Consider the following 25020-nt stretch of genomic DNA (forward strand, 5'->3'; position numbering starts at 1 on the left):
CCTAAAGTTAGCAATTAAGCAAAGGCCATTGGTTTTCAACAAATATCATTTGATGATGATAGAGAAATACAAAGCTAAGAAAAGACTGTATAAATGAGAATGGGTTCTAGTAAACCTGTGGTTTAACTCGAAGGCCCGCCTCCTTTAACTATATCGTCAACGAATTGAGACTTGGGCGCCATCTAATCCCCCCCAGCACAAGTGGCTAAAATACCAGGACATCTGTTTTCTAAATCTGGCACTTATCCTGGCTTTTGAAGATCTTTGGGAGAAATTCTAGTCTAATCTAACTATTATCAATTTAGGATTATAGTTCCCCCTACCATTCAGGTACAACATTCCCAGAGTACCTCGGTGGTATTGACAAAAATGCATAGAATGCATAGCAAATAAGACTAGCAATCTGGAGTAATCTCTTCTTTTTCCGAGACTGAACCTAGGATATCAAGAAATCTTAGCTGAGCAAACTGACAACGATTCATTAACTATAAGGGATCCCTCTTATGTGGTCCCATCTCTGTCTTTGGGCACCAAGAAAATGGCACCGAAAGTAAGTGCTGTTAGGAATCCACGTGAGCCCCCTTAGGTGTGGGAGAACTCACAGGAAAGTTTTCTCTGTGTTGTTGAAGTTTTAGCGTGGCTCTTGTCAGCAACAGGACTGCACCATCCGGCCACAATTCCAAATGGCTTTAAGCAACTTGAGGTCTGAGATGGGTTTTACTGAACTTCGTACTGACAACAGCAACACGACTTTTACTGCTTAGGATGGTGATCACTTCCCCATCTGGAAGTGATGGGGGATGGGTGCTGAGATGGCCTCACTTCTGTAGTGTCTTTGTCGAGAGACTAAGTTGCAGAAGGGAAGAAATGAAGTTTTAAGTGTGCATTAGATTGAGAATTATTCTACTCCTGGCTTATTCAATAGTCATTTGTAAACTATTTGCCATCTTTGTTTTTTTTTTTTTTTTGTGCTGAAACTGAGTTATACTGTTACTGTTCATACGGCCTGAGCTGCCAAGCCTGGTGCAATTCTGTGTTGTAAAGCTAATTGGACAATTAACTTGGGAGAAGCACACTTTTTAGCCTTTGAATTAACAACAGTGCCAACACATTAGAAAACTCCAAGGGTGAGAACTGTTGCAAAACAGGCACTTGATTATATATCAGAAACCGTGCACTAAGCACAAAGAGAGACTTGGGAAACTCTCATGTAGCTTTTCTGTAGTGCGAATAGGTGAATCTGCTCAGATTTCAGACCCTGGTAGGAATCATCAACCCACTCTGGATAAAGGGCTGATAGCAGAATGGCTACTCATCACAAATCCTAACAATTTCCAACAGAACAAGTTCTAGTTTTGTTTTAAAAGAAAATCTTTGAGTACCTTGAATATAGAATGAATAAGGAGAATGTTTATAGCCCTGGAGAAGTATGGGGGGAAAAAACAGATATTTGTTTTCTGAGAATAAATGGGGCAACTAGCATTCATAATGCTTTTCAGGACAAATCTATGTTTGTGGCCTTAATGAAAAATGGAATGTAACTTACAAGCAAAAGTAGCCAGTTGAAGAACTTTTCATCTTCCACTTTTTCTCTCTTTGCATGCTATGCTGCCTATGTTTTATAATGTCTCGGTTTATCCATCTATAAAATGGGAATTGTATTAGTTTTCTTTTTTTTTAAAATTCTGTTTTTTAATAGTCTCAGGAGTAGAATGTAGTAATTCATCACTTACACATAACACTGAGTGCTCGTCCCAACAAGTGTCCTCAATGCCCATCACCCATTTAGCCCATCCCCCCCCACCCAAAACCCTCCCAGCAACCCTCAGTTCATCTCTAGATTTAAGAGTCTCTTATGGTTTGCCTCCCTCTCTGTTTTTATCTTATTTTTCCTTCCCTTCCCTTATGTTCATCTGTTGAGTTTCTTCAATTCCACCTATGAGTGAAATCATATGATCTTTATCTTTCTCTGACTTGTATTAGCTCTCTATTGGGCATAGATTTAGCAGCTTAAAACAGCACCCACTTATTTGTTCATAGTTCTGTAGGTCAGAAGTCCCAGAAGGCATGGCTGGGTTCTCTGCTTGGGTCTCAGGAGGCTGAAATCAAGGTATCTGCCATGGCTGTGATCTCATCTGAGGCTGGGGGTCTCTTCCAAGTTCATGTGGTTGTGGCAGATTTCAGTTCCTTGTGGCTGTAGGATTGAGGTCCCACTTCTTTGCTGGCTATTAGCCACGGGCTGTTCTCAGCATCTAGAAGCTGCCCACATTCCTTATCATGTGGCCCCCTCCATCTTTAAAACCACCACAGAGAATCTCCCTCATATCAAATTCCTCTCATGTTTCAAATCCCCTTTTCCAGGAGGAGCCCAGACCCTTTTAAGGGCTGACCTGATTAAGTGAGGTCCACTGAGGATAATCTCCCTTTCTTCAAGTCAACTGATTTAGGGTCTTAATTACAGCTGTGAGATCCCTTCACAGCAGTAGTTATATTAGTATTTGGTGGAATATCTGAGAGAAGGTGTATACACCAAGGGATGAGAATAGTGGGGGGTCATCTTACAATTCTGCCTAACACAGGGATTGATGATGATGATGATGATAATCGTAATACTTTAGAGTATTGTTAAATGGATTCAATATGTGTGTACAGCTCTTCTCATAATATCTAGGATAATGTTTCAATAAAGGGGATCCAGTATCACTAATGTTTATATATACTATATTTTCTTGCCTACACGGATTTTTGAATTATATTATCATAAGCACATTAAAACCATGATGGAATATCTTGCTCATTATTTGGGTACTCCACAGAAAACAGAGATGCTGGGGCCATAGTCAATAAACTCACAAAACCCAATGCTTAATCTATTTGCTGGAAGTTGATGTTTTAATTCAAATTATTTAAAAACATTGCAGTTAAAAAAAAGAGATACTAGGATATAATTTATGTTGGAACTCAAGCCCATGTATAATGTAGCATAAAATGAATTACAGGTCTCTGTATTGTTCATTTTTTGCATTTTAATAAAAAAAATGCATCACAGAATCCATGCCTTAAACACTGACATTTTCCAGAAAGAATTGTTTTGTTTCTACTCATGCTCTGAATATAAAATGAATACTTCAAATGCTCCATTCATACAAAGGCCTTTATGCCCCCTTTCTCCCTTCAATAGTTTCTGTCTAGAATAGGCAACATTATGCAATTTGGTGATCCAGCTATAACAATAAGAATGCTTCTCACTGGCTGTGGGAAGAAAGATACCTAAGGGGTTAACAGTAATATTTTGCAAATTGAGGCAAGTGAAGAAAAAATACATTAGCATAAGAAAGGGTAGCCTTAGGGAATTTTCCACTCAAATGTTTGGTACTAAGAGCTCTATGTTACCAAGGAGGAAGATAGAGAAGAGAAACCCTAGTGTCTATGCATTCTTGAAATGCATTGCCATTGTATTCATTATACTGGTAAGAAAGACCTCATAGTTACAGAGATGGAAAATAGTTCCTTATAGTAATAAATAAGTAAGTAAGTAAATAAATAAATGAATGAATGAATGAATAAATAAATAAAATTGGATATATTAAGAAAAGTATACTTAAGTATACTCAAGTATACTCAAGTATACTCAAGTATAGCAAAAAAACCAAGAGGATTCCTCAGTGATCAGTCCCAAAAAGATTTCTTAAGTATGTCAGGACTAGACTAGAGGTGGTTTGAGATTAAAAGTGAATGTATTAAGCAGTGATTCCAATTGTTAACTAGAATGGGCCCCAAATGTCTGCAATTAACTAACTCAAATTTAAGTTTTTAATTCATTTCAGAAATTGTATCTAATTCACAGTACCTGAATGTAGTTAGCAGGTATTTCCCTTTTATTAATGTCTTATTTAATACAGCTTATTTAAAGATTGCTTGATAGGTAATACCGACTTTTGAGTTATGATTATTTTTGCTGGATAAAAAACATTCAAATTAACTAATTTCCTTAAGATAAGAGACTATACTGGGGTGCCTGGGTGGCTCAGTTGGTCAAGTGTCTGACTCTTGATTTCAGCTCAGGTCATGATCTCACAGTTTGTGAGATCGAGCCCCGAGACAGTCTTTCAGCTGACAGTGTGGAGCCTGCTTGAGATTCTCTCTCCCTCTCTCTCTACACCTCCCCCACTCATTCTCATTTTTAAATAAACATTAAAAAAAAAAAAAAAGACTTCAGCAAATGGTGCTGGGAAAACTGGACAGTGACATGCAGAAAATGAACCTGGACCACTTTCTTACACCATACCCCAAAATAAACTCAAAATGGATGAAAGACCTCAATGTAATACAGGAAGCCATCAAAATCCTTGAGGAGAAAGCAGGCAAAAACCTCTTTGACCTCGGCCACAGCAACTTTTTACTCAACATGTCTCTGGAGGCAAGGGAAACAAAAGCAAAAATGAACTATAGGGACCTCATCAAAATAAAAATCTTCTGCACAACAAAGGAAACAATCAGCAAAACTAAAAGGCAACTGACAGAATGGGAGAAGATATTTGCAAATGACATATCAGATAAAGGGTTCGTAACCAAAATCTATAGGGGATTTACTAAACTCGAGACCCAAAAAAACAAATAAGCCAGTGAAGAAATGGGCAAAAGACATGAATAGACATTTCTCCAAAGACATCCAGATGGCTAACAGACACATGAAAAAATGCTCAACATCACTCATCATCAGGGAAATACAAATCAAAATCACAATGAGAAACCACCTCACACCTGTCAGAATGGCTAACATTAACAACTCAGGCAACAACAGATGTTGGCGAGGATATGGAGAAAGGATCTCTCTTGCATTGTTGGTGGGAATGCAAGCTGGTGCAGCCACTCTGGAAAACAGTATGGAGGTTCCTCAAAGAACAAAAATAGAACTACCCTACGACCCAGCAATTGCACTACTAGGCATTTATCCACAAGATACAGGTGTGATGTTTCAAAGGGACACATGCACCCCCATGTTTATAGTGCACTATCAACAATAGCCAAAGTATGGAAAGAGCCCAAATGTCCGTCGATGGATGAATGGAGAAAGAAGATGTGGTATATACATACAATGGAGTATTACTCAGCAATCAAAAAGAATGAAATCTTGCCATTTGCAACTACGTGGATGGAACTGGAGGGTATTATGCTAAGTGCAATTAGTCAGTCAGAGAAAGACAAATATATAACTTCACTCATATGAGACTTTAAGAGACAAACAGATGAACATAAGGGAAGGGAAACAAAAATAATATAAAAACAGGGAAGGGGACAAAACAGAAGAGACTCATAAATATGGAGAACAAACAGAGGGTTACTGGAGGGGTTGTGGGAGGGAGGATGGGCTAAATGGGTAAGGGGCACTAAGGAATCTACTCCTGATATCATTGTTGCACTACATGCTAACTAATTTGGATGTAAATTTTAAAAAATAAAAAGTAAAATTAGAAAAAAATAATAATAGCTAAAGTATGGAAAAAGCCCAAATATCCATCGATGGATGAATGGATAAAGAAGATGTGGTATATATCTATATATATCTATATATAGATATATATATATATAGATATATATAGATATATGGTGTACAAACACACACACACACACACACACACACACATACACACACACACTGGAGTATTACTCGGCAATCAAAAAGAATGAAATCTTGCCATTTGCAACTAAATGGATGGAACTGGAGGGTATTATGCTAAGTGCAATTAGTCAGAGAAAGACAAATATATAACTTCACTCAGATGAGACTTTAAGAGACAAACAGATGAACATAGGGAAGGGAAACAAAACTAATATAAAAACAGGGAGGGGGACAAAACATAAGAGACTCTTAAATATGGAGAACAAACAGAGGGTTACTGGAGGGGTTGTGGGAGGGGGGATGGGCTAAATGGGTAAGGGGCATTAAGGAATCTACTCCTGAAATCACGGTTGCACCATGTGCTAACTAACTTGGATGTAAGTTATAAAAAATAAATTATAGAAAAAAAAGAAACCTAAAGAGATGTGTTCAACAGAAGTAAAAAAAAGAGAGAGAGAGACTGTACTAATCAGTTGTTACCTGTTTGTATGGAGATGCTGAATTAGTTTTTGAATCAGTCTTTCATGAATTCACCTGTAAAACAAAAAAAAAAAAAACATCTTTTTGATTCTGCATTTCACTAGATTTAACACCACATGCAGCATGACTGTCCAAATAAATTGTGATGGATTTCATTAATAAATTAAGATGAGAAGCATCAGTTTATTTTAGGTGAATATTTTATGACATTATATGTACACTAATAGCTATAAGAGAAAAGGGTGGCAAAAGAATCTGTTGCTTCTCTCTTTCTTCCTTTCTTTCTCCCTCCCTTTCTTCCTTCCTTTCTTTTAATTTTGAGTAAGCTCCACACCCAATGTGGGGCTCAAACTTAAAACCCTGAGATCAAGAGTCACATGCTCTACCAACTGAGCCAGCCAGGTGCCCCTATTGCCTGTTTCTAATAAAAGTCTGTCTAGATTAAGATGATGCAATTTTTGATTACTAAAAATGAGAACAAAGATCAAAGAAGATTGTCCAATTCCTGGAAATTTTGTCAAAATGCTGATAATAAAGTTATTTATAAGTTAATTGATAAGGTCAATTTTTAGGGCATCACATGTCAGGAATCAACTGAGAAACAAAGTTATACCATGATCTTACCACTGTATACAGATTGCCACTTTTCATATTTTCTATGGAGTAATGGGATGACCTTGCATTTAAATCTTGTTTTTCTTGGGGCACCTGGCTGGCTCAGTTGGTTAAGTCCCGACTTTGGCTCAGGTTCGTGAGTTCGAGCCCCGTGTCTGGCTCTGTGCTGACAGCTCAGAGCCTGGAGCCTGCTTCAGATTCTGTGTCTCCCTCTCTCTCTGCCCCTCCCCACCTTGTACTCTGTCTTTCTCTCTCAAAAATAAACAAATATTTTAAAAAATCTTTAAACCTTGTTTTTCTTGTCCCTTCCTTTGTTTATATATTTTATACATGAATATTAAAGAGCTAGAAGGGACCAACATTTCATCTTCATCCCTGAGAAGATGACTTAAATAAATAGATCTGCTTTGTCAACACAAATAACTCTGAAGGACTTGATCAGGAATGTCCTAAAGTAAGCTTGAAGGAAAAAAAAGAAAAGGGGAAGAAAAGAAAAAGGACTAAGTAATCCCTCTGATGTTGGAATTATAATTTTGCTACTTTTTGAGATGTTATGAATGTAGTCTCCCATATCAACGTAAGTGAAAAATGCATTCCAAGACTGAAGTGAAATACTTTTTATAATCCATATCATGGTTTCCCAACCCTAGTATGGAAAACTCAGCAATGATTATAAACCAAAATGCTTTTCAATAAAAATTTGTCACCTCTGTTCCCCATGCTTATTCATAAGATGTGCCATCCATTGGTTAGTTACTGGGGTAAAGTAGCCCATATAGAGAGGTCATTTATTCAGTGATAACAGATCATTTCAATGTTCATGAGAGAGTGTGGGGATTATTGGATTATTTTTTTATGTGGGAACTGGTTCTAAGATACAAGTATTTTATCAACATTCTAACTTACGCTTTCTGAAAGGAGTTTTCAGATCTGCACTTTACCACAGGCTGTATATAACCCAGCTCTTTCCTACATTATTGCCAACACACTTGCTAATTCTGTGAAGATAAGGTGAAGTGAAAAGAGCTAGACTGTTTGAGTCTGAAAAATGGTTTAAAATACCTGCTTATTTAGAGAGAGAATCATAAAAACAGAAAGGAGCTTAGAGACTATGGACTATACTCTTCCTGCTGCTAATATCTGTCGTTTTACAGATGGGGAAAGTAAGCACACAGGATCATATTTACTTTACTTCTTGTATTTTTTTTTTACTCCATTCAAGAATCAAAGGCTATGTTCTTTTAATTGTATTTACCATTGATATTTAACTTCCCAGACTGACTCCCTTTTTGACTAGGAGTATAAACTGTTAGACATGTTGGTATCAATTTGCCCTGGAATTAGGTTACATTAGTTTTCTTTCTTTGCAGCATGGAGAACAAAGTCAAGCCACTATTGATAAAATAGGACACAGATACCAAAATCCATGGTAAGCACATGCTACTACATTTTAAATTGATTAATTAGCCAATTAATTGATGTGTTTCCTTCCTAAACTAGTAACAGGGTTAATTTTTCTTTAAGTATATTAACGCTTTATTTCTTTTTATTTCAGGTACATTTCTTTGTAAAGCTATGAATTTTTATTCCTAATAAAAACACAATTTTCATGGTCTATTAAGTTTAATTAAGGGCAGGAAAGAGGGGCAGAACAGGCACAGAGTAAGCAACTATTAGAATATATTGGAGAAAAAGAGAACCAGCCTGCAGCTATTAGGAGTAGCAAGTGGATGATAAGGTAGATTTAACTATATAAATAATGCTTTCTGTGAAATAGCAACAATATAATCTTTTTTGGTTTAAAAAAAAAAAACCCTCATTTCATGCTGTTGGCCTAGAAACCATCATCATAGGTAACCTTGGTTAATAAATGTAATTCTACTGAAGTCACACATCCACTTGAATTCATGCTATCATAAGGCAACCTAAATTAAACTTGTCCACCTCAAGGTATGTTAAATTACAGGAAAAGAGCAAAACGTAGGTTTGTCACATATAATTCAGCTTCCTAAGAGGGAAGGGATCAATCAGCATTGCTTTTATAAGACCGCAGATTCAACATGTCTTTGTTATCCTTAGATTTTTGGAGGTGAGAGTTTCTGGAGCCTGTTTCACTCATTTTTACTTGTTGAAGGATATAGCTATTATCATGTGCAAAATTAATGAGTTCCAGTCTCTTTTTGCTCTACCACAACAACATAAATTACCGAAAAGAGAAAAGCCCTCAAACCCCATGTCAAAAACCTACTAGTCACTACAACACAATCCAAGACAACAAAAGATCTCATTGGGCAATTCCTGTAATTTACAAAGCAAAACCTATGTTTAAATCCATAGAGAAATAGTTACAATTTATTTCTTGCAAAGCACACGTTCTCATTAAAATATCCACCTCACTTGTTCAGATAACATTGCAGGCATCTATCTACAAATGCTCTATCAAATATTTCTAAGCCAAAAACCTCATTAGAGTCCACTGAAAATCAAAGAAACTTCAACAAACTTTGGGGATAGAAGTATGAAAATCTGCTGTATTTATTTAAACATAGAAAACTTGTTAGAAAGTATCTGAGAGGGACACCTGGGTGGCTTAGTTGGTTGAGCATTAGACTCTTGATTTTGGCTCAGGTCATGGGATCGAAACCCATGCTGGGTTCCATGCTCAGCACGGATTTAGCTTAAGATTCTCTCTCTCCCTCTCTCTCTCTACCCCTCTTCTTTGCTTGTGCACTCTCTCTCTCTCTCTCTCTCTCTCTAAAATAATAAAAAAAAGAAAAGAAAAGAAATAAAATATCTGAGAAATATTGAAGCTTTGACTACTTTCCTTGGATGAAAGAATGTTGGCTATATTCATTTTTAGGGAATATGATACGGATTATGCCAGGTCATGACATGCAAACATTTATAAGAAAAGACTATACTTAAGGAATTGTGGATTCAATTAGGAAATTGGAGATTATATATATATATATATATATATATATATATATATATATATATATTTGTATAAATTACAAAACCAATCTGCATATGTTAAATACTGACTGTGTAATGAAGACAATTATAATTACAAAATGATAACTAGAAAAGTTTAAAAGTTTTTAAAGTTTATTTTTATTTGACAGAGAAAAAGACAGAGCAGGGAGGGGCAGAGGGAGAGGGAAAGAGAGAATCCCAAGTAGGCTCCATGCTGTCAGCACAGAGCCCTATGGGGGGCTCAATCCCACAAACCATGAGAACATGACCTGAGCCAAAATCAAAAGTCAGATGTTCAACCAACTGAGCCACCCAGGCACCCCTCTCATGCTTCTTAGTAACTTTTAAACATTACAAATATAATTCATGTTTGTGGCAACAAATCAATCAATATAGAGGTTTATTAAGAAAAAGTTAATAACCTGCTCTATTCCATCCAGCTCATGATAAAATATTTCATTACAAAGGATATTTATGGGATATAAAGACTTGATTTTTCTAGGGACACTACTGGGCCTGAGGGTCAGAGAGGTGTTCACCAAGTAGGTAATTATTAAGGTGACTTCGGAAAGATGAGCATAAGATCATTCCTGGCAGAGTGAACAGCATGAGCAAATCTCCAAGGTGGGAAAGAGTATATCAGATTAGAACCAGGGGGGCTAGACTATGGGGATCAGTGGGAGGGAAGCAAGATGAGTGTCAGATTTCATAGAACCTCGTAGCTAGGTTAGGGAATTTGGATTGTAACTTAAGAACAAAGAGAATTCATTGGCTGATTTAAAGTAGAAAGCAACATGATCTAATTTTTAAGATTACTCTGGAATGTTGGACGGCTATGTAGAGAAAGAATTGAAACTTGTAGGAAGATCAGCAAGGAGACTATTTCATAGGCCCATCTTGAGTTTTCAGTATAACTTGCAAACAAACCAAAATAAATTGTGATTATGGAGGCTATGGGGGAGGAGGAAGGATTTGAGTTTTCAAGGAAATGCAGGCTTTAAATAAATGGAAAAAAAAAAAAAGAAGAGGACACGGTATTTGCAGTCATCATTGGGAATAAGAATGTATTCAGCATTCTGATGAAGCAGATTTTAACATCATCTTAATTTTACGAGTGAAGAAATTGAATTTCAGAGGTTAAGTTCCATGACCAAGGGTCACAGTGCTAAATATTTCAGCCAAATTGACTGATCCCATTGATCTGGGTTGGGATCTGAGTGTGGATATTTTAAAAGGTCTCTGAGTGATTGCAATGTGCAGCCTGGGCTGAGAACCGCTAGTGAAGACTGGAGAAAAAAGGGGACTGAGCCTTGGGGGGTGCCCACATTGGGGACAAGATGAATGAGAGCTACAGTAAGAGAAAGGAGCCCTGGAGGAAGGGCCCTTGAGACAATAGAAGGCTTGGAGAATTTCAAACAGAGGTGTTTAATACAAGGAAATGGAAATCCAGGAAAACAATAACAGACAAATGGTTGGAAGTTATCAGTGGTCTCAAAAAGCGCACTGAAGGAAGGGTAGGATGATTTGAGTCAACACAACCAGCACTAAAGAATTTTTGTCCAAAAGAAAAAAAAAGAAGAAGAATTTTTGTTCGCTGACATAATGGAGGCAAGTTTACTCTGTTTTTGAGACCAGAAGTCCAGTAAAGGACAATTAAAGGATTTCCTCCATTCTGAGGCATACTTTTTAAACTTTGGCTTTCTTGAAATCAGGATGTGTTTTATAATAGCTGTTTACAAATGTTGTATACAGATGTGGTGCCTCTTTTTTTTCCCTCCCACGTAAAGCTGTTATTAAATCAACGGTGTGTTATATAATTTATTGTATCCTAAAGGCCAATAAAGATATACTTTGACAAACATGAAATGAAAACCTGCCCTGTGCCAGGTGGTCAGAATTAAAGAATTAATAAGCGGGGTCCTTCCTTTCCAAAAGCTCACACACACACACACACACACACAGAGATGTAAACAGAAGATTTTAAAACAATGTACGTTGATGGAGAACAATTGCAGTAACTGTGTGTGGGCTACTTCTATTTTCCCTTCTAAATTAAAGAAAACATTCTCTTGTTTCAAATATCTTAAGTTTCTCTAGATATAGGATCCTATGGTTAACTCATTTTCATACGGTCTCTTCTATTTGCACTTGGGTGTTTTCCATTATATACATATGGTATTTCTAATTTCAACAAGAAGCATAAAAAGCACAGATAGGAAATGAAAGAATAGCTTACAGTCAGATTAAAAGAGGTCATAGGAGAATGCCCTGTAAACAGTGAACCAGTAGGGCTCTTCATTTAAGAAGTTACGTGAGTTCTGCGGAAGCTGCACGCCTTTACTGAAGATCGTGGGGCATGGAAATATTTTGTTTTCTCCTTCTTTTCCTTATGTTTCACACAGTGCTTGGCATGTATGGGCACTCCATTCATATTTGCTGAATCAGATATAAAAGACAAATCCTAGTTCTTATACTCCTAATGGTGCAAATTGGTATAGATCAGGCCAGAGAAGCTGGAGGAATTCAAGCAATCAGAACTTCCTGAGAGAGAGGAAATTTAAGCTGGGTTTAGAAGGAAGATTTTAGGAAAATCTCTGGCTGCCTCCTTGGGTGGATTTTTTTTACTCATGCAAATGAAAGACTTGCTGAGGTGATTATATCAACAGAATTATTCACAGGTAAATATCATTCCAGGAAGGAGCTGCTGACCTGTCTCTGACCTAACGTCATGACAAAGTTGCCTCTTTGCCAACCACAGCCCACGATATTAGCCACTTATTTGCTAATTTGTAGATTTATCTTAGGGATGGTGTCTTAATGAACACTTCAAGTTCCTGTGGACAGTAGATGGGGGTGGAGGGCAGTTGTCAAGAAGGCTGTAAATTCCAAGGTAAAGACAAGCACACATGATCTTAGCCAGGAAAAGAAGAGCAGCAAAAGTTTTAAAGGATCAGAAATAACGACAGCCTTCTCTATCTCTTCATTTACTTGGGAGTCACAGAGACACGGCTCTTTCCAGTGTGCTGTTTCTCCCGATCTGCTTTCTTATTGTCTGCCTTCTGGTAATGACAGGATTTGCTAGTCAGCACCATCCTCAAGACGTACACAGCATGGCATCGTTGAAAGAGTGCTGAGCTGAAAATCAAGAAAGCTGGTTTTGCTAGGAATTTATCCTTCCCAAGGAAATAATAAAGGAGATCACAAAGGTTTTGCTAAAAGGAAGTCCAACAGTGTTTGCAGTAATACAAAGTCAGAAACAACCTAATATCTCCCAAATAGGAGACTGTGAAGAGTTAGAAAGCAGTATCACAGTGATTAAAGCCTGGGCTCTGCAGACAGATTTCCTGAGTTCAAGTCTTAGTTTTAACACCTATTAGCTGAGACACCTTGGAAAAATTATTTAAATTATATATGCCTCAATTTCCTAATTTACGTAATGATGGTAGCAGAATCTACTCCATTGGGTTGTTACATAGATGTATTGTTATATACATAGCACTTAAAATAACACTTGTGGGGACGCCCGGCTGGCTCAGTTGGTAGAGCATGAGACTCTTGATCTCAGGGTTGTGAGTTTGAGCTCCACATTGTGTGTAGAGATTACTTAAAAATAAAATCTGAAAAAATATAAAATACTTGGTACATGCTAAGTACTCAGTAAATAGTGTGACCGTGTAACTTATCACCCAGTACAGGATACTTTTGAGAGTGAAACAGAAAACTAATCAAGTGGGTCACCTGAACAACAAACTAAACTGAACAAATCAGGCTACTCTATTAATAAATGTTTCTATTAGTTAAATAAATGAGGTACATTGAAATAATATAGCAAATGCATTTATTAGAATTCATATTATACATATTGTTAGCTAAAAACAAACAGTATAGAGATTTAGTATGGGATATAAATTCCATACTATATCTCTAAGTTAATCTCCCAAAAGTAAAACAGAAAGTCCAAGAGATGGAAACGAAAAATGGAAAAATATGAAAATAAAAAATCAATTAAAATTAAATTAGTCTAATAACTTACCAATAAGAGATCTAGAAAGAGACCAGAAAAAAAACCAGAAGGAAATCAATAATACAAGAAAATTTCTCAGAAGGGAATAATATGAATTTCCAAATTGAAAGTTTTCATCAAAGCAAAAAAAAAAAAAAAAAAAAAAATCCAAAACAAAACAAAATATAACAAGTCATGTCACTGACAAACTTGGTTATCACAGGGATGAAGAGACCATTTGAAAGCTTTGGAGAGGACAAATGGGATATATACAAATGATCAGGAATCAATAAGTTATCAGACTTCTTGACAGCAATACCAAACTCTAAAAGACAATGGGACAATGCCTTCCACATCTGACACAAAGTGACTTCCAAACTAGAATTCTATACCCAACCAAACAATCAAGAGGGAGGGTAGAAAAAATACATTCTCGGGGCACCTGGGTGGCTCAGTCAGTTAAGCTTCTGACTCCTGATTTCGGCTCAGGTCATGATCTCCTGGTTCTGGGTTCCAGCCCCCTGTTGGGCTCTGTGATGACAGGGTGGAGCCTGCTTGGGATTCTCTGTCTCCCTCTCTCTCTTTGCCCCTTCCCTGCTCTTGCACTCTCTCAAAATAAATAAATGAAACATAAAATAAATAAATAAATACATAAATAAATAAATACATAAATAAATAAATAAACATTTTCAGACAAGTATGTACAAAAAATAAATACACCTCAAAGCATTTTGTCCTAGGAAGCAACTGGAAAATATTATAGCAAGACAATGGGGGTATAAATCAAGAAAAGACAAAAGAAGACAACGCAAGAAATAAAAGACTCAATGCAAGAAATAAATTTCCTTTGACAGGCAAAGAGAATTCTCAAGGTGGTGTTAAAGGAACATACCAGGAATATGGTTATACAGGGCCCAGGGATCTATGAAATCAGATAGGAACACGACAAATGGAGGCTTCAGAGAGAGCGTTTATTGTATGCAAATATTAGGTTAACTTCCAAAAGAACTAAATGAGCTAAAAAGTTGTTGCTTTTGGAGAAGAGAACATTGGGCAGGGAGCAGGGAGCAGGGAGAGAAAGGGAGTATTGGTTTTACTACAAGCTTTTTAGTACTATTTGTAGGTATTATGTACATATGCCTAAATTATTTCATTAAAATTGAAAAAAATTAACACTGCATTATGCACAATGTACAAGCATTTTATTTTGATAAAAATAACAGTTAAGTAGAATAGCCAACTAGAACTTTAGCAGTTTGGGCCCTTAAGTTGAAAAAATTTCTGTCTAAAACTAGAACTTCTAGTATTAAAGAAATATTCACTGACCTGAATAAACAGGGCTTTCTGTTGACTCCGAAAGGTGTAACATGTGCCTGTATACGGCATTAGTGAGGGGATGTGTAGAAAATTGCTGGTTTTATTCCATAATGAAACAGTGCCAAAACCAGTCGTTAAACTAGCACAGACTTAATGACAGCCACTATTTTAAAATATATTGGTATATAAACGTGGGCTTTTTTTCTTGGAACTGTTTTCCTCAAAACAGCCATAAATCTTGACAGCTTTCTATTTTTAAGGCTGTCCGTGCCTGGCCCATTGGAGGGATTTCCGTTGAGTGTTAAGTAACAATATTCTGTAACTTTTGAAATCATCAGCACCTGCTTCTGTTTCGGCCCCTTTGGTCCATTACCTAAAAGCTGTCTTTGCACTTCCTTCCACCAAGCCTCCTCCCCTCCAGCCTCCTCTTCAGCTGGGTAGAGAGGGATGTGGGGGTTTCTCATCGAAGCTGCAGGTGTTGTTAGGTCAGCACAGAACACCCGCAGCTGTCACCACTATAGCACCACACAAATAGCCGGTGCCCATTTATCTATTCAATAAATGTCCACCTGCCAACTATGTCCCAGGCACAGTGCTGGGTCTGGGGGTTCGGGGGTGAACAAAACAGACATTATTTCCTGCCATCTTTACATTCTATCAGGAAGGCAGGGCAGAAACAGCCTAAAACACGATGGATAATTTAATTGTAGGACATGCCATAGGGAGGAACGCAGGATGCATGTAAATGTTTCTTATGGAATGAATTAATATTCCTCACCACAGGACAGAGCACTTACAGCAAAGGGGTAAAATGCAACCATTTTGGAAAATCTACTGTTTTTGAAATAAAAGTGAGCCAAATAAGAGATGGTGTTGTTACTCCTAAGAGGAAGCTTACTAGGCTATCACTTGATGCCCAGGTGTTCATTTCAGAACGTGGCTCTTCACAACACATTTCTCTCCGTATAATTTATGAAAGATATGGGTGTCTGAAGTGTGTAAGAAAGAGGCACTATCAATTCCCTGGCCTATCATCTATAATTTCTCAGCATTTCAGATGTCAGAACTGTAGCTCTTAGAGCCTGTTCAGAAGACCAGGGTTACTGAGAGAGCAGCTGCTGGGCCCAACAACATGGTTTATGGCAATGAAATTCAAGCATGGCTTGCAAACTAATAGTAAACAGATGAGCTAAAATTTTAGGCCCAGGCAAAGAGAGTTTACGTACTGAAAAGAGTACAGAAAAACAAGAATGAGGTATGTTATAAGTGTTCAGCATGTTTTTGTTCCACTATTACCTATTCAATTTGGTAAAGCCGCAAGCATATCGTGATCATGATAATCTTAAACATTCTTACATCACCAACATTTATATAAATGGTTTACAAGAGATCAACAGTATCACTTAGCTAATATCTGTAGCACCAGATGAAGCAACAGAATAATAATCACTCAGCCCATTTAATGTGCATAACTATCATTTCTGCTTATCATTATTTCCTTTACTTTTTTATAAGCCCACTCATAATTTTAGGTTTCGGTAACTGGAAGATCAAGACTCTGCAAATGGACAGGGTTGGGCTTAATCCCCTTATCTCACATGAGAAGATGTGGATCTTATGTTGTCATAAATGTAGATGCCCTCAAACCTCAGTTTCAAGGAAAAAGGGGATAATCTATCTCATAGGGTTCTCTTGAGAATGGAGAGTACTACAATATATGTAAAATACCCAGCATGGATATGACACACAAAGGTTAGTTCCCTTCCCCATTTTAAGAAAGTCTCAAAAGGACCACAGAATCAGCCACTTTCTTAAGTCTTTCTATTCGTTTTTGAAAACTATCACCTCAAAATTAATTCTTTAAGTTTTTTTTTAATGTTTATTTTTGAGAGAGAGAGACAGAGAGAGACAGAGCATGAGCGGGGTAGGGACAGAGAGAGGGGGAGACACAGAATCCAAAGCAGGCGCTGAGCCTCAGGTGGGGCTCAAACTCACAAACAGTGAGATCATGACTTGAGCCAAAGTCCGATGCTTAACTGACTGAGCCACCCAGGTGCCCCAAAATTGATTAATTATAATTTTATTTTCTTCCATAAAATTTGTCAGTGAGCACTAGACTGTTTTGAGATACATTATTTGCTTTCTGCTTTAAAAAGAAAATGATCATTGGGGTGTGTGGGTGGCCCAGTAGATTACGCATCCAACTCTTCATTTTGGCTCAGGTCATGATTTTGTGGTTCATGGGTTCCAGCCCCACGTTGGATTCTGTGCTAGTCGCACAGAGCCTGCTTGGGATCTTGTCTCTCCTTCTCTCTCTGCCCCTTCCCTGCTTGTGTTCTCTCTCTCTCTCTCTCTCTCTCTCTCTCTCAAAATAAATAAACTTAAAAACTGAGAATAAACTGAAGGTTGATGGGGGGTGGGAGGGAGGGGAGGGTGGGTGATGGGCATTGAGGAGGGCACCTGTTGGAAGGAGCACTGGGTGTTGTATGGAAACCAATTTGACAATAAATTTCATATTAAAAAAATAATAATAAAATAAAATAACAAAATAAATAAACTTAAATTTTTTTTTTTTCAACGTTTATTTATTTTTGGGACAGAGAGAGACAAAGCATGAACTGGGGAAGGGGCAGAGAGAGAGGGAGACACAGAATCGGAAACAGGCTCCAGGCTCCAAGCCATCAGCCTGAGCCTGACGCGGGGCTCGAACTCAAGGACCGCGAGATCGTGACCTGGCTGAAGTCGGACGCTTAACCAACTGCGCCACCCAGGCGCCCCAAACTTAAATTTTTTTAATAAAAAAATTATCATTAAAAATTTTTTTTCCATCTTTCTGGTAGGGAATAAAACCATTTCAAAGAATTTGAGTTTGGAAAAACTTCAGCTTTTTGTAGTGGTGAATTTAGTATCTGTGGTATATCATTTATCATCAATGTTAGCATTAGGTCTGTGATGGGTACATTTCCCCAAACATTCATTGAGCACAGTGATGGGGAAGAGACCTGCAGTGCTCAGATGGGCTATTTAAAGACTAAAAACAAGGGGTACCTGGGTGGCTCAGTAGGTTAAGTGTCAACTTTGGCTCAGGTCGTGATCTCACAGTTTGTGAGTTCGAGCCCTATATAGGGCTCTGTGCTGATCATGCAGAGCCTGGAGCCTGCTTCGGATTCTGTGTCTCCCTCTCTCTCTGCCCCTACCTTGCTCATGCTTTTTCTCTCTCTCAAAAATGAATAAACAAAAAACCAAACCAAAACAAAACAAACAAATTAAAAAAAATGCTGTGAGAGTCCCTGTAGCAGGGATGTTTTGAAATTATTAATAATCAGAAGGACTTCTCTTGTTCAGCATGAATTTTAATCCAAATTAAATAGCCTCCTTGATATTCAAAGAGTAAATACACTTTTGTGACTACTTTGGTTTATAGGCTTTAATTGGACCACTCATTTATTGAGTCAATAAATCAATAAATATGTTTGGGGTACTCTCCTTTCCATCAAACAGCTCACAGTGTTGTGGGGGAAATAGACATGCAGATAATTTGGAAACATGGACAGAACAAGGTTATAGCCACACAGGGGTATTATGCATATAACCCAGCACAGGGGTGAGGAGAGGAGTTACAGAAGGCTCTCTGTGGAGGAGTGTGGAAAGGTGAGGTTAGGTAATAGAGGATGAGTAGGGATGCAGGGACAGAGTGTTCTCAGAAGAGCAGACATCAGCAATAGACATTCAGAAATGATAAATAACATTGATGGATGCATAAATGCTTTAGTGCTCCTGGACCCCAAAGTGTAATGAATGGTGCAGGGGCAGGTAAAGCCAGAATTGTGGTCAGGACTTAGACTATGAAGAGTTCACTTTTTTTAAAGTTTTTTATCTAAATTCCAGTTAGTTAAGATACAGTATAATATTAGTTTCAAGAGTTCACTCTTGAGTTCTGGCTTTTAGAAGATGGAGAACTCCAAGAAGCAACTTAAATTTTATCCACTTATCCTTTCTGCACAGTACCCAAAGTGGTAAAGTCAAGTTTAGATTTTGGATAGGGGATGGATATGAGGGGGCATCACTGGAGACAGGGAAGAACAGGCAGGAGTCTGTTAGGGCCAGGAGAATGATGGCAATCTGCAGGGATGGGAGTCAAGATGGAGAGGAGGGAACAAATTCCAGAATTAAAAAGGATGAAAATTATCAAGACTTAGGTATCAGGTGTAGAAGATGAAAGTAATATTAAAGGCAGTCGCAACTCCCAATTTCTAGTTTGAGTGAATAATTTTTTTTTTTTTTACTTGAGAGAGAGAGAGAGAGAGAGAGAGAGAGAGAGAAAGAGCGAGCAAGCAGGGGAGAGGGGCAGAGAGAGAAAGAGGGAATCTTAAGCAGGCTCCATGCTTAGCCTGGAGCCTGACACAGGGCTTGATCCCATGACCCTGGGATCATTACCTGACCTGAAATCAAGAATCAGATGCTCAGCCGAGCCACCCACAGGAACCCCATGAATGATTGGATAGTGCTCAGACCAAGCACAGAAGGAGCATCTCCATTAAAGAGAAGAAGGTAAGGAGATGCTGAGTTCAGGTGGATGTGAAGTACCAGTGGGACATCCAGTAAGAGGCAGATAGATAAATATGTCAAACTATTTGAAAGAACTATGCCGAGGAGCTTTTTCTGTCATCATAATTATGTTGTATCTGAAAATACGTGGGTGGATGAGAGGAGAGAAGAACAGAGGAATAAAGACAGAATTTTAAGGAATTCAAACTCTGTTTAAAAAAGGAGAAGAACCATGTCCTAGAAGAAACAAAGGAGAAACAGGAGAATCAGATGTCCAAAGCGAAGTAAGATGTGTATTGAACAATGTCCACTGAAGAAAGTAGACAGGAAGTCATCGGAGACCGTGGTGAGACCAGAACAAATAAAACAATTTGGGAGAAGAGGCAGGAAGAGAGGGAGGGAAGCTCAAGTAGGGTGGGTTGAGGTATGAATGGGAGATGAAGTGGAGTCAACAAGTACAAGGCAAGGTTTTGGAAAATTTGGATAAGAAAGGAAGAAAATATAAATAGTAACTAGAGGAGGTGAGGGGCCAAGTGTAGGCTTTTTTAGGATGGGAGAAACGTTATCCTAGAGAAGGCTTCACTGCCGTGGAGCAATATTCTTGGTTAAGTGGTGATGCGACTGTGGGCTCAATGGCCCAGGTCAATGTGGAGACCACAGATGAAGAGAAAAACCCCCTCATTCCCAGAGACTGATAGGGTTTCCTCAACTAGGTAGTTGGGGATGTTCTTGTACATGGAAATGTGGGGTAGGCATTGATGGTGGTGGTTGAAAGAGTGTAGAGCTGATGGCCTCAGTGTTCTCCATGGAGTATTTTTTGTGTGTAGATTTTTTTATGGTGGTAGAAGATACATAACATAGAATACTATTTTAATCATTTTTAAGTGTACATTCAATGGTTCATGAAGTGTTGTGCAAGGCTCTGTCCTCGAGAACCAATGAAAGTAGTGGGAATGAGATACGAGTAGGAGTCTTGAGGAAACAAGGAAGGTCTAGGACAGCTGTTGAAGACATTCACTAAGGACAACTAAAAAGCTTGCTGTCCTGTAGAGTAGTAAAGGCTCATCTGAGGTTGGAGACTACATGTTTTCATCAGCAAGGATATCCAGTGTCCCATATCCACCTTGACATAGGAGCCAAGAAAAACTGGAGTCAGGGAAACTGCCTACATTTTGGAAAAGGAAAATTATATCTGTACCTCATAACATACAATAAGATAAATTCCAGAGGGACTAAACAATTAACCACTTTAAAAGTGAAATGTTATAGAATAAAATATACAGGAACATTCATATTATGTTTACATAGTCTGAGGGTACAGAGATGTCAGGCTGTAGCATTACGCCACAGTCGAGAGTTTAAGAGTGTACTCTTGGGGTGCCTGGGTGGCTCAGTCGGTTAAGCATCCGACTTCAGCTCAGGTCATGATCTCACAGTCTGTGAGTTCAAGCCCCACGTCAGGCTCTGTGCTGACAGCTCAGAGCCTGGAGCTTGCTTCAGATTCTGTGTCTCCCTCTCTCTCTGCCTCTCCCCTGCTCATGCTCTGTCTCTCTCTGTCTCAAAAATAAATAAAAACTTTAAAAAAAAAAAAAAAAAGAGTGTACTCTTCATCACTTTACCTCCAAATGTTGCTTCATACTTACAATAGGATCCTTAGGAGCATCTTGGGTTTATACCAAATGATTTGAATTCAATTTTCAATAGTATCACCCCTGTTCCTTATTCCATCCAAACCGTGGACAACTATAGTGCCAAGTAAATAAGACAATTCCTGCCCTCAAAAAATTATCATATAGGGCGAAGAGACCCATAAACAGATAATTATACTAGAGTATATTAGGATGCAGTGATAGAATATTGAGTCAGTCAAGATTTATTGATTACATATTTGTGCCTGACTAGGTCTGGTACTGTGTTTATACACTTAACAAAGTGAAACAACAAAGTGCAAAATAGGGAGTATTTTAGAGGGTGCAACAAAAACACGTATCTGGGATACGAAACTTTGAGGGAGGATCAGGAAGGCTCCCTAAGGTCCCCTGAGCTGGAAGGATGTGTAGGAGTTAGCTTCTAGAACTGCTGTTTTAAGATTCCAAGATGCTATCTCTTTAGAGATGTGGAGATCATGGTCAGATACATGACCTCAGATGTTCAGATACATGTTCAGATACATCATGTTCAGACACATCACCTTCACATGTTCAGATACATCACCTTGAAGCACATTCCCACATATTTGACAAAAACTTTTCACTTCTGGCCTCCATAGCAATGTGTAAAGATGGTAGGGTTTTTACAGAATGCTGTAGCTTGCTTTCTGTCTAGCAGCCTAAAGGCTAACTCATTAAAATTCACAGATGAATTACATGGTGGGCGGCAGAACAAATGTTTTCTACCCTGAGCCCAGCTAAGGCCTTCAAGACAGTTTCTCCCTGAATCTAAGTCACTCTTTGCAGCTGCTCAGTAGGACATGATTCAGGCTTCACCTCCTCCTCCAAATCTATCAAGACACAACCCGACCCTGGATTTTTTTGCTTTTTGTTTTTTTGTTTTTATTTTTTGGTTGTTAGCTGCATATGGTAACAAGAAAGAATAGGAAAACGATACTGGTTCCACACTTGGTTTGACTTTGGAACCATGTACATATCTTACAGGTAAGATATGTGTGTTACCTTATATCTTCCCTTTAATTTATAAAATAATTTAAATATAAAATTAAAAAAAAACTGGATGTGTACCCAGTTGATGGTTTAGCCTACAGAGAGGAAATATTCCAAGGGACTTTAAATTTTTTTTTTTTTTTTAACCTTTATTCATTTTTGAGACAGAGAGAGACAGAGCATGAACAGGGGAGGAGCAGAGAGAGAGGGAGACACAGAATCTGAAACAGGCTCCAGGCTCTGAGCTGTCAGCACAGAGCCCGACACGGGGCTCGAACTCACGGACCGTGAGATCATGACCTGAGCCGAAGTCGGACGCTTAACCGACCAAGCCACCCAGGCGCCCCTCCAAGGGACTTTAAAGAGTAGTAGTTTGAGTACAGTCTCTGGCGGGGTATGTTCTAAGAACAAAAAGAACTTCAATAAGCTTGGGAGAAGTGTTGGCTGTGTTACTCTGACTGCTGTGGGATAAAGCAAATGAGCAAGAATGTGATGTTCTTATTCAATCATTACTGGGTTGGTTAATTGCCAGGATTCCTGAAGTGGCAGAAAGGAAATACAGATGTTAAGATAAAAGAGCTAAAAATCAAACTCAGAATGGGATTGGGAGCTATATATGTGCACATATGTTTGACTGTACATGTTTCTATATATTTTTTCATGGTTCAATTTGCTATGAAGGCCTAGACATAGGAACCAACTCAGTAGCTGTGAGCTCTCCTACTACCCAGATTCTACTCTTCATTTATTTATTTACTAACTTTTAAGTAAGATCCATACCTAACGTAGGGCTTGAACTCCTAACACGAAGATCAAGAGTCGCATGCTCTACCGACTGAGCCAGCAAGGTGTCCCCAGATTCTACTCTTCAGATACTTCTTCCACTAAAAGGAACTGGGGATTTTGGAATGGTTGACTCTGGATCTGGAGAAGGACATGGAAAACATAGGCATGGTACATCACGCCATACCAGATGAGGAAGCTACCCAAAACTGCTACAGTCCTGTCTAAGGGACCTAGGAGCCAAACTTGAAGACGATCCCATCAGCCAAAAATAGGACAACTTTAAGTAAAGGGTAGTAACCACAGTGGATTAATAGATCTTATACATACATATACACATACATGAACATTTATGAGTTTATAATGGCTACTTTAAAAACTACAACAGGGGCACCTGGATGACTCAGTAGGTTAAGCATCTTTCCCCTGAATTTGGCTCAGGTCATAATCTCACAGTTTGTGGGACTGAGCCCCGAGTCACACTCTGCTCACAACACAGAGCCCGCTTGGGATTCTCTCTGTCGCTCTTTCTCTGTCCCTCTCCCCCTTGAAAACATTTTTTTTTTCAAAGTTTATTTGTTTGGGGAGAAAGAGAAAAATAATATGAGCAGGGGAGGGGCAGAGAGAGAGGGAGACACAGAATCCGAAGCAGGCTCCAGGCTCTGAGCTGTCAGCACGGAGCCTGACGTGGGTCTCAAACTCACAAGCCATGAGATTATGACCTAAGCCAAAGTCAGATGCTCAATTGGCCGAGCCATCCAGGAGGGCCCCACCCACCCAAATTTTTTTAAAAACATACAACAAACTGGTCATATTGGAGGATTCCAATAAATCACCTTATTATTTTAAAAATGGGTGAATAAAAGGAAATAATCAAATATTAATTTTGACTTTCTAATATTAACTGTACCACTGCAAACCAAATAGAAGTTGAGATAACTTTTTAATAAGCAATATAATCTAGCTAATAAAGAAGGAACAACAGAACTAGGACATCACATCTTTGAGAACTGTAATAAATTAATGAATCTAGGCACTGACTATCAATGGCTACCAAAATCACAAAAGAGAAACAGTCAGATATTATGTACCTCTTGATGGAAATACCACCACCTAGAAAGTTATTGTGGGCTGAACTGCCCCCACCCCCAAATTCATGTGTTGAAGTCCTAACCCCTAGTACCTCAAAATGTGACTATATTTGGCGATGGGGCCTTCAAAGAGGGACTTTTTATTTATTTATTTATTTATTTATTTATTTATTTATTTAATTTTTTTTTAATGTTTATTTTTTATTTTCAGAGTGGGAGAGAGACAGAACGTGAGCATGAGTGGGGGAGGGGCAGAAAGAGAAGAAAAGAGAGAATTCCAATCAGGCTTCATGCTGTCAGCACAGAGCTCAACACAGGGCTCAATCCCACCAACTGTGAGATTATGACCTGAGCCAAAATCAAGAGTTGGAAGCTTAACTGACTGAGCCACCCAGGCATCCCTCAAAGAGATATGTAAATTAAAATAAGGCCATCAGTTAGTCCCTAATCCAATATGACAGATGTCCTTATAAGAGGAGATTTGAACACATACACACACATACACACACATACACACACACACACACACACACACACACACACACATGCAGGGAAGATCACGTGAAGCATACACACACATACACACACACACACACACACACACACACACATGTGCAGGGAAGATCACGTGAAAACACAGGGAGGTGACAACCACCAAGTCAAGGAGAGAGGCCTTAGAAGAAACCAACTCTGCCAACACCATGATCTTGGACTTTTAGCCTCCAGAATAGTGAGAAAATATATTTCTATTGTTTTAGACACCCAGTCTGTGGTACTTTGTTATAGAAGCTTTAGCAAATTAATACAGCGGTCTTGCCCCCAAAACCCAACGTGACTTAGATCAAACCTCTAAATCCAGCTAACAACGTACAGGAAATAAGCTGGCAGCAGAAAATGTTAAATGACATCATGGAGATGTCAGAA

The 25020-nt window shown here is 38.4% G+C and overlaps 1 protein-coding gene across 5 annotated transcripts in view; it reads left to right on the top strand.

The window, feature by feature from the left end:
- Window positions 1–25020, top strand: part of CB1H4orf45 (chromosome B1 C4orf45 homolog) — a 99173-nt gene that overhangs the window by 45412 nt on the left and 28741 nt on the right. For all 5 annotated transcript variants that reach the window (XR_006201656.1, XM_042935172.1, XM_042935173.1 and 2 more), the window contains exon 3: window positions 8089–8147. Coding sequence is in view for 4 of the 5 variants with exons in the window: in XM_042935172.1 (XP_042791106.1) it covers window positions 8089–8147 (59 nt within the window). In the remaining variant the exon portion in view is untranslated. The remainder of the gene's footprint in view (window positions 1–8088; window positions 8148–25020) is intronic.

The sequence above is a fragment of the Panthera leo genome, chromosome B1 (assembly GCF_018350215.1).
Source record: "Panthera leo isolate Ple1 chromosome B1, P.leo_Ple1_pat1.1, whole genome shotgun sequence".
NCBI classification, from domain to species: domain Eukaryota; kingdom Metazoa; phylum Chordata; class Mammalia; order Carnivora; family Felidae; genus Panthera; species Panthera leo.